This window comes from Giraffa tippelskirchi, chromosome 9 (genome assembly GCF_054371585.1).
Source record: "Giraffa tippelskirchi isolate mGirTip1 chromosome 9, T2T-mGirTip1v1.2.pri, whole genome shotgun sequence".
NCBI classification, from domain to species: Eukaryota; Metazoa; Chordata; class Mammalia; order Artiodactyla; family Giraffidae; genus Giraffa; species Giraffa tippelskirchi.
In genome coordinates this window covers 153886116-153901813 of record NC_137283.1, presented here as the reverse complement: position 1 = coordinate 153901813, position 15698 = coordinate 153886116, and the positions used below count along the sequence as shown (strand labels likewise).

At 38.1% G+C, this 15698-nt stretch overlaps 1 protein-coding gene across 19 annotated transcripts in view; it reads left to right on the top strand.

Moving 5' to 3' along the window:
* Positions 1 to 15698, top strand: part of IPCEF1 (interaction protein for cytohesin exchange factors 1) — a 204801-nt gene that overhangs the window by 145563 nt on the left and 43540 nt on the right. For all 19 annotated transcript variants that reach the window (XM_081530343.1, XM_081530337.1, XM_081530338.1 and 16 more), the window contains one exon: positions 14537 to 14610. In XM_081530343.1, the coding sequence (XP_081386469.1) occupies positions 14537 to 14610 (74 nt within the window). The remainder of the gene's footprint in view (positions 1 to 14536; positions 14611 to 15698) is intronic.

Genomic DNA, 15698 nt, shown 5'->3' with positions numbered 1-15698 from the left:
ATTTAGTCGACTGTCTTCCTGTTCATTTAAAAATTTTCCTTCCTGTTTAGTGCTTTTTCTTCCCTTTTTTTCCTGATCATGCTGCTGAATAGACCAACTCTAAGTAGGTGGAGGTAATAGTGTCTCTAGGGTTTTAAGGCTTCTAAAAGACTAGTAAAGGAGATCAGTCCTGGGTGTTCATTGGAAGGACTGATGCTGAAACTCCAATACTTTGGCCACCTGATGCGAAGAGCTGACTCACTGGAAAAGACCCTGATGTTGGGAAAGATTGAGGGCAGGAGGAGAAGGGGACGACAGAGGATGAGATGGTTGGATGGCATCATCGACTTGATGGACATAGGTTTGAGTGAACTCCAGGAGTTGGTGATGGACAGAGAGGCCTGGCGTGCTGTGGTTCATGGGGTTGCAAAGAGTCGGACACGACTGAGTGACTGAACTGAACTGACCTGAACTGAACTGAAAAGACTGGTGGGAGTTGAAGCTGAATGTGGAAGATCACGAATGGCCTTCTGTGCTAACGTTTGTGCCCTGTAGGGAGGATTTTATATTATAGAGAACAATAATAGGAGATTCTTTTATGTTAAAATTTCCACCTTGCTCTGATAATGATATTTCAGAAGATAATGACTACCTTTGTATGTCAGACTGCCAGAAAATTCACTGGTAACTTAATTTCATTAAAACTATGATTTCATAGGGAGAGAATGGAAGAATGTAAGTAAGCATGGCTAGCCAGGAGAGCTGATTTACAGATCATAGAGTGAGATGCCGGTCACTTGTGTGTGTGTGTGCTCGGTCACTAAACTGTATCTGACTCTTTGAGACCCCATAGACTGTAGCCCCCCAGCCCCTCTGTCCATGGAATTTCCCAGGCAAGAATACTGGAGTGGGTTGCCATTTCCTTCTCTGGGGATCTTCCCAACGCAGGGAACAAATCACATCTCTTACGTCTCCTGCAGTGCAGGCAGATTCTTTCCCACTGCACCACCCAGGAAGCCCGTGGTCACCACTTAAATATGACCTAATATGATAATGAAAGAGTCATATCCTTGGGCGATTTTTAAAGGAAATCATGAAGAGGGCTTCAGGCGCAGAGCCGATGGGCTGTTCGTGAGCAGGAGCCACTAGTAGGAGCGCTTTCTGTGAAAGGAATAGCATCTTGGTGTAGATTTCTTGGAAGCAGACCCTGAGAGAGAATTTAGGTGCAAGTACTTTATTTGGGAAGTGATACCGGGAATATTTGGAAAGGAAATGAGGAAGTGAGAAAAGGTGGAAAGTTAGCTGATAAAGCTCTCTTGAGCATGCAGATCGTGACTGTAGGCAACTAAAGCTTAATTCTGCTGGGGAACTCTGAGAGCCTGTGAAAAAGACACACCTCTGAGTTTTCCTCCCAAGGGACAGGGACCCGGGTATATTTATACACCAAGTCGCATCAGTCTTTGGTTGAGGGCTTGTCCTGGGGGGCAGTGCACCCCTGTACAGGTGGGGAGCTGGAATCTGGCAGCCAGAGAAGCCTCCCACAAAGAGATGCAAGGGCCGGCAGTGCAGTCTGGCCAGCATGCCCCGGGTGAGCAGGACGTGGTCACGTGGCTGGGTCACCAGCAGCATTCTCTGCAAGTGGTCAGCTTCCTTCTGAGCCCTTTTCTCTCCCCCTTGTTGGAGCCCCAGCCTCTTCAGAACCATCCTGATTATCATCACCACCACCTTCAGTCCATTTTTATAATGAATGGCCGCAATCTGTGGGTTCGGTAGGAAATCAGGCGTTTGTGTTGATTAGTCAAGAACACTTGCCAAATGTTTTCTATGTAGGACATCTATTTCTAAGCATTTATAAGAAAAAAAATCTCTTTGGATGAAAATCTCATTATATGCAAAGTACAGTGCTAGATAAACCCAAGTGCAATAGCATTTAAATAAAAGCATACCCCAGATACTGTATGAAGGATGCAGAGAGCTTGCTAGCATTATTGCTCTCCAAAGAATTTAAAATATTTTTCTACAGCCATTAATCTGAGACAGAGGAAATAAGGACAGTTTAGACTTAGAAGGAGCTATTCGGAAGCCTCGGCTGACAGTGAGCAAAGTGGAAAACTTATTTTACTTCACCTTTGTCTTTTTTGGGTCATTCCTTCTCTTATTTTCTTTCCAAATTCTTCTCATTAATAATAAAATCTTAAATTTTATTTTAACTGTATAAAATTATACAGCTCTGATAACTTTACAGTATTATGTAGATTCATATTAATTCTAATTAGCCTCGCTGACCCAAGAGGTTAAATGCTCTGCCTAGGATTACACAGTAAGTGGCTTGCTTCAAGATAGCCTGATTCAAGTCCAGGATTCTTTCTTCTATGACATTTGTCAACTGCAGATTCTCTTCTATGATATCTCATCTATGGTTGAGACCGAAGAAATTGTTGTCTAGAATTATTTAACTGACTTCTGGGTTCTGGTCTGAGTTTTGTCACTTTAATGAACCATATAACTTTTCTGTTGTACAATGCCTATCTATTTATTTGGTTGCGCTGGGTCTTAGTTGTGGCATTCGAATGCTTAGTTCAGGCATATGGGCTCTAGTTCCTTGGTCAGGGATTGAACTGAGATCCCCTGCATTAGGAGTGCAGATCTTAGCCACTAGAGCACCAAGGAAGTCCTGAATGCCAGTCTAGTTTCATGTCTAGGTTAAAATTCTGGCATTTGAATATGATGAATTTTTCTTTAAAGACTAAGATAATACTACCTAGATGTCATGTGCTTAGTACTCAACAAAAGTTAGATTTTACACAAGAATATTATAATTACTATACTTCTCAACAAAGGTCCATCTAGTCAAAGCTTTAGTTTTTCCAGTAGTCATGTATGGATGTGAGAGTTGGACTATAAAGAAAGCTGAGCGCTGAAGAATTGATGCTTTTAAACTGTGGTGTTGGAGAAGACTCTTGAGAGTCCCTTGGACTGCAAGGAGATCAACCAGTCCATCCTAAAGGAAATCAGTCCTAAATATTCATTGGAAGGACTGATACTGAAGCTGAAACTCCAATACTTTGGCCACCCGATGCGAAGAACTGACTTGTTGGAAAAGACTCTGATGCTGGGAAAGATTGAAGGTGGGAGAAGAAGGGGATGACAGAGGATGAGATGGTTGGATGGCATCACCGACTCAATGGACATGAGTTTGGGTAAACTCCAGGAGTTGGTGATGGACAGGGAGGCCTGGCGTGCTGCAGTCCATGGGGTCGCAAAGAGTCAGACATGACTGAGCGACTGAACTGAACTGACTGATACTTCTCAAAAGGATTTCAAGGGTTCTCACTGCTTTCTTCTTTTGCAGTGCTTATCAAACCCCAGTGCTAATAATGTCAGCTGTCTTCCTGTAGGCCCACATAACACTAGCAGACTGGAGACGGCTGTGGTGTATAATCTTTCTAGTTCCTTTCCTGAAAGGAAGAGGGAGTTGAGTTGACTTTTCAGAACAAAGCAGCATCACATAGTCTGTCATCTAGAGAGAAAAGCTGACTGCACTCCCTCTTCCTTTATATTTCAAGGAATTTTTTGAGGGGAAGAAAAACTTCTAAAACCACCTAAAAATAAGGATAATGTCACTACTAAAAGTTTTTATACTGTGTTCCACTATGTTGTAGTCAAAATTCTGTGCTCTGTTATTATTTGTGTGGGGTTCTGTCACCATGTTCATTATATTCAATTAAGTTCATTTGTTTCTATTTGTTTTTAATTTTGGGAACTGCTTCTTTTTTGTTTGCATTTTTTAAAAAATATAAATCATTTATCCAATTGCAAAGTCAAAACTATATAACTAATTATAACCAGGCCTGGAGAATCCCAGGGATGGGGGAGCCTGGTGGGCTGCCGTCTATGGGGTCGCACAGAGTCGGACACGACTAAAGCGACTTAGCAGCAGCAGCAGCAAGTCTTACTTTTGTCCCTGTTCCTCTACCCTTTTGCCTCCCTCCTTTTACATTTGTTTTTAAATTTTTTCTCTACTATTTCTTTTTACAAATAAAGACAAGTATGTAGGCACGAGCATATACTATCTCTTTTTTCTTACATAAAATTAGCATACTTTATCTGTTGTGCTATACCTTACTTTTTCTCTTAACTTGTCCTGGAGATTGCTCTGTATGTATATATGTCATTTTTCTTAGTTATTCATTGTATGTGGATGCTGTACATACTTTATTCAACTGTTCCCTGATGATAGACATTTGGATTCTTTCCAGTCTTTTGTTCTTGCAAATAATGATGCAATTCATATGCCATTCAATGTATTTATATTTAGGACAGATCCCAGGAGTAGGGTTTCTGGGTCAAAGAGTAAATAAATACGTTTTTGCTAGTTACTGCTCAGTTTCCTTCTATGGCTTCCATTTTTGCATTACCACCAACAGTGTGTGAGTTCATATAAAGTTGTTATAAAATATTGGCTATATTCCCTGTGCTGTACAATCAGTTCAGTTCAGTCGCTCAGTCGTGTCCGACTCTTTGCGACCCCATGAATTGCAGCACGCCAGGCCTCTCTGTCCATCACCAACTCCCGGAGTCTACCCAAACCCATGTCCATCGAGTCGGTGATGCCATCCAACCATCTCATCCTCTGTCGTCCCCTTCTCCTCCTGCCCCCAATCCTACCCAGCATTAGGGTCTTTTCCAATGAGTCAACCCTTCGCATGAGGTGCCCAAAGTATTGGAATTTCAGCTTCAACATCAGACATTCCAATGAACACCCAGGATTGATCTCTTTTAGGATGGATTGATTGGATCTCCTTGCAGTCCAAGGGACTCTCAAGAGTCGTCTCCAACACCACAGTTCAAAAGCATCAATTCTTCGGTGCTCAGCTTTCTTCACCGTCCAACTCTCACATCCATACATGACCACTGGAAAAACCATAGCCTTGACTAGACGGACTTTTGTTGGCAAAGTAATGTCTCTGCTTTTAAATATGCTATCTAGGTTGGCCATAACCTTCCTTCCAAGGAGTAAGCATCTTTTAATTTCATGGCTGTACAATATATCCCTGTAATTTATCTATTTTATACCAGGTAGTTTGTACTTCTTAATCCCCTCACCCATTTTTCTCTTTCCCCCACCCCTCTCTCCACTGGCAGCCACCAGTCTATTCTCTGTGTATGTGAGTCTGTTTTTGCCTTGCTATATTTGTTCATTCATTTTAGTTTTTAGATTTCACATATAAGTGAAAACATACAGCATTTGTCTCTTCCCATCTGACTTAATCCACTAAGCATAATATCCTCTAGGTCTGTTCATGTTGTTGCTAATGTCAAAATTTAATTCTTTTTTATGGCTAAGTGATACTCCATTCCATTATGTATATGTATACCACATCCTCTTTATCCAGTCATGTTGGTGGGCAAGAAAACTAGGCAGTAATACTCATATGAGGCAAAGTAGACTTAAAACTCTAAAACAAAAGACAAAGAAGGGCATTATATAATGATAAACAATTCAATCCAAGAAGAGGATATATCATTTGTAAACATAAATGTATCTACTATAGAAACATATAAATATATAAAGCAAATATTAACAGACATAGAGGAAGACATTGATAGTAATATAATGATGCAAGAGGACGTTAGTAGCCTACTTATATCAAGGACAGATTACCCAGTCAGAAAATCAATAAGGAAATTGTGGCCTCAAAAGACACATTAGGTCAGATAGACTTAATAGATATTCACAGAACATTCCATCAAGATCAGCAGAACACATATTCTTTTCAAGTGCACATGAAACTCTGTCCAGGATATATTACATGCTAAGCTACAAAATAAGTTTCAGTAAATTTCAAAAGACTGAAATTATTTCAAATATTTTTTCTTAACCATAGTAGTATGCAACTAGAAGTCAATTTCAGGAACAAAAATGGAAAAACCACAAACACATGGAAACTAAAAAACTTGCTACAAAAAGCCTAATGAGTTAATGAGAAAATCAAAGAGGAAATCAGAAAATACCTTGAGACAAATAGAAATACAACTTTTCAAAATCTATGGGATGCAGCAAAAGCAGTTCTAAGAGATGTTTTTAGTGATGTAGGCCTACCTTAGGAAATAAGAAAAATCTCAAGTAAACAATCTAAACTTTCCATCTAAAGGAATTAGAAAAAGAACAAAGCCCAAAGTCAGCAAAAGGAAGGAAATAATAAGATTAGAGAGGAAATAGAGACTAAAAAAAAATAGTTAAAAAGATCAATGAAAGAAACTAAGAGTTGTTTTTTAGAAAGATATTTTTAAAACTGGTAAACCTTTAGCCAGACTCATTAAGAAAAAAAGAGAGTGAGACCAACTAAACAAAATTAGAAATGAAAGAGGAGAAGTTATAACCAATGTCACAGAAATATAGTCACAAGTGAATACCACAAACAGTTTTATGCCAAAAAATTGGACAATCTAAAAGAAATGATTAATTCCTAGAAATGTACAGTCTTACAAGATTGAATTAGGAAGAAATAGAAAATTGAAATAGACCAATTCTTGATACTGAAATTGAATCAGTAATCAAAAATCTCCCAACAAATAAAACTTCAGGACCAGATGGCTTCAGAGGGGAATTCTGCCAAACATTAAAAAAAGATTTAATCCTTCTCGAAGTATTTCAAAAAATTAAAGAGGAAGGGATGCTTTCTAGCTCATTCTACAAGGTCAACATTACCCTGATACCAAAATCAGACAAAGACACTGCAAGACAAGAAAATTGAAGGCCGTTAAAATTTAGTGACAACTGTTCCAAAGTGACATGAGAGTGAGCTGCTCTGCTTAGAGTTTAGACTTTGCTTGTTTCCAACATACTGGGAGTTTCGGGGTAGAACTGAGCAAACCACGGATTCATGTGGAGTACTGAAGGTTTGCAGATTTCCTGATTTTGATATTCATTGGGTAACTTCACTGAAGTTTATTTAAACTGATTTCGAGAGTGTCAAATTCATGTTCATGCATAACTGCAAAATCATATTACAAAGAAGTCTATATTTTGTTTTTTAAACCATTTTTCCCTTGAATTTAAGATTCTATTTACTTAAAGACCTATACTTTATTGAATAACAGGATTTTGAGGGAAATGGTACAAGGAAAATACACATAGATTCTAAGGTGCCTCTTCATTTCAGAATTATTGAAATGTAAAATCAGGCTTCTTAGAATCAAGAAAATAGGGTTCCACTGAGAATAGACAGATAATTATACTCTTTATTTTTAACCGTGAAATACATAATAGTTTCCTATATTATACTTCATTTGTTTCTGGCTTAGTCTTGTTTGACCTACTTAGTCTCTGGGATATATTTATAACACTCTTATTTTTCTAGGTCTACCCTTCTACCTTTCTGACATAAGTAGGTCCTTAAGAACTGATTTTGTCTATTTTGTAAGGTTTTGTAGTATGAAAAAGTCAAACTTTATTGATGGCAATGAACACTTATTTTGCATTTAGATATTAAAACTTAACATCCTATTTTAATTAATTTTAAAAATATGTCTGAGTGTGGCAAATTCTATGTAAAATATTTTTCACTCTAAAATTCCTGTAGTCCACAGTTGAAGCAAATAAGAAATATTAACCTAATTTTGTGTCTAAAGTTTGAACAAGTCATATTGAGTCATCAGCGGAGTCGTCAAAGACCTCATATTTTACCTTCTTTTAAGTCTTACTGATAGACAAACAGGAAAAATTTCATTCATTATTTTTTACTCCCCAAACTGTTCCTGCATCTCATATTTTTAAAAACAGCTTTATTGAGATATATTTTACATATCATAAAATTACACTATTCAGCTTTACAACTCAATGATTTTTGGTAAATTTACTGAGTGATAAGCCATCATAATAAATCAGCTTTAAATAATTTTCATCACATCAATAAAATCTTTTATGCCTATTTACAGTCAATCTTCATTCCCCTTCCAGGCAACCACTATTCTACTTTCTGTCTTTATAGATAGATTTGCTTTTTCTCTACATTTTATATAAAAGAATAATACAGTATTACATGATTTCTTGTGTCTGTCTTTTACTTCGCATTATGTTTTCAAGATTCTTCTATGTTTGAGCTCATGTCAGTTGTTCACTAAACAGTATTCTGTTGTATGAATATACCACACTATTTCTTTACCAGTTGATGAATATTTAGATTGTTTCCAGTTTTTGGCTGCTATGAATAGTGCTGCTATAACTGTTTGCATGCAGATCTTTGCATGGGCATATGCTTCCATTTCTCTTGGGTAGATACCTAGGAATGAAATTGCTAAGTTGTATGGTAATTGTTAATATATGTTTATATTTTTTAGAAACTGCCAAATGTTTTTCCAAAGTGACTTCTGCATCTCATTTTAGCACTTTATTGACTGAGGAAAAAGACCATGTTTCTATCTGTCATTCGTTCATAAATGTCATTCATTCATAAAGCTCATTTCTTTATTTCACTTGTGTTGAACACCTTAGCATATTTCAATAATTGATGATATAACTGTAAGCAACAAAATTATTTCCCTCAAGGTGCTCATTCTGCTGGAGAAACAGAGGAATACCTTAGCAACTAAATACAGAAAGAGAAGTATGGCAAGCAAAGCCCACTGTGGGGGTTGGGACACAAAGCAGAGGGCACCAATTCTAGGCTTGGAGGAGCAAGGGAAAGTTTTGGAGAAGGTCACACCTAAGTTGATTTGTGGAGACATATCTAGGGAAGTGAAAGAAGGGCTTTTTAAGCCTAGGAACAGAAGGCATCCCGCCCTGCTTGCAGTCAGAACCCCTTTACCCAGATCAGTTTTACTTTTCTCTATAGTAATTATTCCTTAGAGTGTGCTATGTAATTTGTGTGTTCATATGTTGAGCTATTGTCTCTTTTCTCCTTTAAAGTAGATGTCTCTGTCTGTTTTGTTCACTGATAAAGCCCAAATATCTGACACGGTGCCTGACACAAGAAAAGGTACTCAGTAAATGTTCATTGAATAAATGAATGTATAGCATGAACAGTTTTGATACACGTGTATTTCATGCTGCTAATACACCAACTGCAGATGAAATGTCACTAAGTTGAACAAAATCAGAGTTGCTAGAAAAGTGGGAGGATGAATATGTGAGATTTAAGATTGTAGACCATCATATCACAAACTGAAAAGCAGTGTCTTGTTTCAGAATGTAAGTCTGGATCTGGTAAGACAAGTTTGCACAGTGACCAGAGAATGGTGTGATACTTCTGGTAAGAGAACAAGATTTTTATTACATTAGAATCCAGGGAGAAAAATGCAGGTACCAATGAAGAACTTTCAAGTAACTTTTCAGAAAGTTAGAAATGATTGAAGAGGAAGGATGCTATTTGAGAAAGTTATTTCAGTTAATGCAATAAGGAACAAGGGATCTGAGGGGGTGGGAGGAGGGAAAGGAGGAGAAAACTGTCATTTCCTCAGGGTTTTCCCGCTGTGATTGTCATTTTTGAGGCATTTTTTGCAAGTCAAATAAGCAAAGACAATTTTTGACACAGTTATTTGTGATTTTGAATACAGTTTGAACATAAAGTGAGAAATGCCTTTGCTCATAGAAGAAAAATTTACTGGGGAAATATTAAGGTATCTTTTACTCATTTTTATTTAGGCTCTTATTTGAAGGAATATCAGCCATTTCAGTTTTGCCAGAAAGGAATCCACCAAAATGAAGATTTACAGTTTTTCTCTTCCATGTATCTATATTTAGTTTTTTGTTGATTGGTTTTTGTGTTGTTGTCATTTAAGATGGGCTTCTTGTACTTATAGCAGTTATCTAGAGAGTAATAATGCTATAAATTGGGTATCAATTCTGATTCAGCTCAATAGAAGTATTTTTTCTGTGTTTTAATTTTTTCATTTACTTTTGGTTAAGTAAGGGGTAGGGACACTAGAGAAGATGAAACTATATAATTGTGAAAGTGAAAAAGTGAAAGTGTTAGTTGTTCAGTCAAGTCTGACTCTGTGATACCATGGACTGTATCTCTCCAGGCTTCTCTGTCCATGGGATTCTCCAGGCAAGAATACTGAAGTGGGTAGCCAGCCATTCCCTTCTCCAGAGAAGATGAAACTGTATAATTAATCGTGGCGTAATCATCAAAGGCCTTTTATACTCTGCTTAAACACTTAAGGAAATGGCAACCCACTCCAGTAATCTTGCCTGGAAAATCCCATGGACGGAGGAGCCTGGTAGGTTACAGTCCATGGGGTTGCAAAGAGCCAGACATGACTGAGCAACTTCACTTTAAACACTTAGACTTTCTCCAAGAGCAATTGGGAACCATGCAGGATTTTAATGAAAGAAGAGGTTTGTGGAATGAAGATTTGCTGTGATTGTGATTTGGACACTATGGAGAGGGATAATGGCTAATGGTTTAGAGGACTTCTGCAGTAATTCAGGTGAACGTTAACGGTGGTCTGAAGGAGGTGTGGGTAACAGATGCTTTGAAGAGCTGTGGCAGATGCAGCAATGATACAACTTAGCGGTTACTCGCACAGATGCTGAAAGGAGATTGAAGTGTCAAAAATGTCTCCCGTATTTCCTGTTTTTGGACAACTGGATAGAAAGTGACATCATTCACTTCAGAGGAGAACACAGGAGACAGAGAGCAGGCTTTCAGGAGTGAGATGATGAGACTGGTCTTGGATTTGTCACTCTCGGGGAGAATCTTAGTCAGTTTGTGCTGCCACATAGCAAAATACCATAGTCTGCATGGCTTAAACAACAAACACTTGTTCGTCAGAGTTCTGGAGCCTGGGAATTCCAAGATCAAGTTCTGGTGGATTCCATATCAGATGAGAGGTTTCTTTCTGATTGGAAGACAGCTGCTTTCCTGCCAGATATTTAGGTGGAGGAGGCATGGGGAGGAGCAGGAAAGCACTGGTGTCTTCATCTTTTTAAAAGGGCACTAATTCCATCATAGGGGTTTCACCCTTATTACTTCATCTCAACCAAACTACTTCACCAAGACCCCACTTTGAATACCATCATGTTAGGGTTTAGAGCTTCAAAATATGAATTTGGGATGTGAGGGAACACAAATGTTGGGTCCGTGACAGGGAGCCTGTGAAATACTCATTGAATAGGTACATTAGGCAGTTGGATCTTGGGATGGGTGCACTAGGATTGAAAGGAGTTTGCGGATATAGGTTTTGGATACATGTGTACAAATGTGGTTATACATGCTGCCATGGGAGTGTGTATGATCCCCTGTGGAGGGTATTGGAATGAGAAGAGAGTGAGTTTGTACTTAGAAATCTGGGGCATACTGACATTTAAGAAACAGACGGGGAAAGAAGACCCTATGAAAGAAAGCAAGGAGCAGTTAAGTGGGGAAGAGGAGGAGGCTGCAGAAATGCATTGTCAGAAAAGAGACATTTCAAGAGGGAGGGAGTGGGCTTCAGTGTCAGTTTCCAGAGTTCAATTAAGTGAGGGCTAAAAAGGGTACACGGAATTTAGCAACATGAAAATCATTGTGGTTCTCGGTAACAACCCTTTCTGTGGACTAGTGGGTGTAGAAATCAATGAAGGTAGGAAATAGAAACAAATGGTGAGTATAAATTGTTTTATTCTTTCCAAAGTAATTGCAGGAATTTACATTAAAATACCCTAGCCCAACATAGCATTTTTTTCATTGAGGTAAAATCCACATGAGACTGTTGTTTAGTTGCTAAGTCAGGTCCAACTCTTTGCCTGCCAGGCTCCTCTGTCTGTGGAATTTTTCAGGCAAGAGTACTGGAGTGGGTTGCCATTTCCTTCTCCAGGGGATCTTCCCAACCCAGGGACTGAACCACATCTGCTGCATTGGCAGGTGGATTCTTTATCTCTGAGCCACCAAGGAAGTCTTCACTTGAGATTATCCATTCTTTAATGAGTAATTCAGTGGTATTTAGTATCCTCACAATGTGCAGCCACTTCCTCTATCTAGTTCTAAAACATTTTCATCAACCCAAAGGAAAACTCATACCCATTAAGCAGTTGCTCCCTATCCCCTCCTCCCCATGGCCCCTGACAACCACTAATCTGTGTTCTGTTTCTATGGATTTACCTGTTTGGGCTATTTCATATAAATGAAATAATGCAGTATATAGTCTCTTGTGTCACTTCTTTTCCTTTGTATAGTGTTCTCAAAGTTCATCCACATTAGAGTATTTATCAGTACTTTCTTTGTTTTTTATGACAGAATAATATTCCATTGTATGGATAGGCCACTGTTTCTCTGTTGATGGACACTTAAGACTGTTTCCACTTTTTGGCTATTGTGACATAATGCTGCTGTGAGCATGCAGGTATTTATCTGAGTACCTGCTTTCACTTCTTTTGGGGTATATAAGAGTGGAATTTCTGGAGCCTGATGTAATTTTTTTAAAACTCTAATTTTTAGTATGCGTGAAGGAGGGATGGATTGGGAGTTTGGGATGGCAGATGCGAACTTTTATTATATAGGATGGATAAACAACGAGATCCTACTGTATAGCACAGGGAACTATATTCAATATTCTGTGATAAACCATAGTGAAAAAGAAAAAATACATGTATGTATATATATATATAACTGAATCACTTAGCTATACAGCAGAAATGAGCACAATATTGTAAATAAATCAACCACACTTCAATTAAATAAATGAAAAACTGTACTTTTATATAATGCTAACTAGAGTCCACGAAAGCATTGTGCATTGTAGGGAAAATTGAATCTCTTCAAATGCTTTACATTCTGTTTAGATAGGATTGGTGAAACCATCATCCAGTGATTAAATAGCGATAGTGAAGTCGCTCAGTCGTGTCCAACTCTTTGCAACACCATGGGCTGTGATTAAATAGCCCACCCCAAAATAAATAAGTTGAATTGGAAAAACATATAATTTTTAAAGAAGGAAGTGCCCTTTGAATTGAGTTTTGAGTTTTATAAGAAGAAAGATCTTCGAGTGAAGAGTCTGTTTAAGTTGGTGCACGTGGGAGAGAGCAGAGAGAACAGACCTAAGATTGGAAGTGTCACAGTTTAATTTTTCTGAAGAAAGAGTGCAAGTTATACCCTAGTTGGTGATAAGGGAAAGAAGCACAGATGAAAACATGAGCTATGAACACCCAAGGTGCTGTCCTAACAACTAGCTGACTTTAATTAAGATTGTGTTTTTGAAACCAATTTTTACTTATCCTCCAATAACCACTGACTCATTCATGTTTTGCCTTGTTTCTCTGGCCATGCTGTGCAGCATGTGGAATCTCAGTTCTCCGACCCATGCCCCCTGCGTTGGGAACTTGGAGTCTTACCCACTGGACTGCCAGGGAAGTCCCAGACTCATTTATGTTTAATGTTGTAGATTGTAGTTCTCCGTTCAGAGACACTAGTGTAGATGGAAGATTTGAGTTCTATCTGTGACAAGCAATCTAGCCTCCTGTGGTCCAGTTAAATTTTATTCATAAAGACTAAGAAATTTCTTAGAGGCACAGCAATGATTACATTCTCTGTAAAATTTTTGGTATTTTTTAATCTTTTATCTTGAAGTCTCATAGTTTTTATATAAAGCTTTCATAGTGAATCAGGTACACTGCAAAACTCACTAGATTTTAAATAATGGTTGGAATAAATTAGGTTAAGTTGCTGAGCTGCCCAACATCTTTTATTATTTGTTGAGAAAATTTTTAATATTTATATTTGAAAAGCTGACACGCAGTTTTTTAAAAAACATTTTATTTTGTATTGGGGTATAACCGATTAACAATGTTGTGATAGTTTCAGGTGCACAGCAGAGCAACTCAGCCATGCATATACATGGTGTTTAAAAGTGGCATTCATTTTATGTCCTTAAAAGTATCATTTTCCTATGCACTCTTTCCTTTATAGAAAGAACTCGAGGAATTGATTATGGAACTGAGATTTTCTAAGAAATGGCTCTGTGATTTAACCCTCTGGGAACTTACTGAACTTGAGAGAGAAAATGTTTGTTGAGTATCTGTTAAGTGTTTTATTTTTCCGAGCTTATTTAAATCCTATAACAACCCAGTAAGTGGTGGATCCATGATGTGAACCTCAATTTTAATTAATTCCAAAGTCAGGCCTCTGTTCACATGTAATACAGCATGCTGTTAATGACTGTGTCTGTGATGCTAATTAGGTTCCTTCTTAGATACTTGTGGCTCACTAGAGAAGCAGGATGAGAAAGATGCTAAAGATGGCTATGGGCTCAAGAGGAAGTGGAGCTCTGATCAGTTAGCTCTGATGTTTTCTAGGAAGATAGACAAGAAGGCGTTGGGCAGGTCCTATTTGTGCCACTCGTTGGCTGTCCCTAAACTGTGTCATGTTACTTCTCAGAGAAGATTCTGGATGCTTTGTCAGAAGAATATTAATTTCTCTTATAAAATGTACGTCTGGGAGAAGTCCAGTGCTGATTCAGAGAAGTATCTTTTGATCCTCCTCCATTTCACTTATTCTGTCTCTGTTCAACATATGATCTCAATAAACGAACTGCTGGGATCGATGCATTTATTCCTATTTGTGGTGTGTGTTTATTTCAGGCAGAAAAAGCTGATGGATTTGTTAACCTGCCTGATTTCACTGTAGAGAAAGCGTCTGAATGCAAGAAAAAGCAGTAAGTTGTCTACCATTTTCCACAAAATAATGGGGCCAGGATAACAGCTTTTTTATAAGTTCCTCAGGTGATATGGTGATTTGGAAGTTAATGATGATTATATTTAAATGTCTAAAAATTTTGACTTTATGGTTTGGTACACCAAACAGTAATAGAAGCTTTTAACCGCTTGTTTTCTGGAATTTCACTTTGTGAAGCAGATGGATTTTAAAACCCCACGGAGCCCTGGCAGGGCCTGCTGCTAATGACCATGTCCATGATCCAGTGAGAAAAGAGCCGCCATCCAGGACTGGCAGGGTGATCAGATGTCAAGGATGTGTCCTGGTAAAGAGAATGGCTGCTTAAATAGGACTCACAAGAGCAGCGGATATGATATGACACCAGTTTCTTTTTCTTAGTTCCTGAAATTGTCAGTAGCATTCTGAAATTGAATTCTCTGAGTTGTCTTAGACTTGGGAATTGCACCCTGATATACTTAAAGTCTAAGAGATTTGATAACCAACAGGAGCCAGAGTCCCCAGCCTAGACCAACTCTCCAGACCCCCAGTCCAGTGCTCTTCCCATAACAGGATCCATCTTCATTTTGCCTATGTGTCTTTTTCATCTTTTACTTATTCTTTGTTCTGCTTTGGCATCATTTCCTGTTTTGTTAGAAAAGGGCAGTTCCCTATGCGCCTGTGTTTCTAGAGGCAGCAACTGATTATTTTTTTAAAAAAAATTAACCTGTTGTTAGCTTTAAGTCTGTGCCATTGTGATGTAGCTGCATCAAAAAGTACCTAGTGATGCTCAACGTTGCGTCGATTCTTGTGGTTTTGACCAAACTGGTCATATACGAAAACTCTGGTCCACACTGCAGGACTTCCTGTCTAAATGGTAAAGAGGAAATACTTTGTTATCTTCAATGTTTTATACTTTTCTTTTAAACTCAAAAATCTGCCTTGTATTTTTTTCTTTACCAATAGAGGATAGCTTGGTTAATGTTTTTGATGTGTTGTCACAGTGTAGAAATTTTATACTTAATTATTTTTCTATAAATGCAGTTATTGTATCTGAATTTAAATACTTTGCTTGATCTGGATACTTTGAAG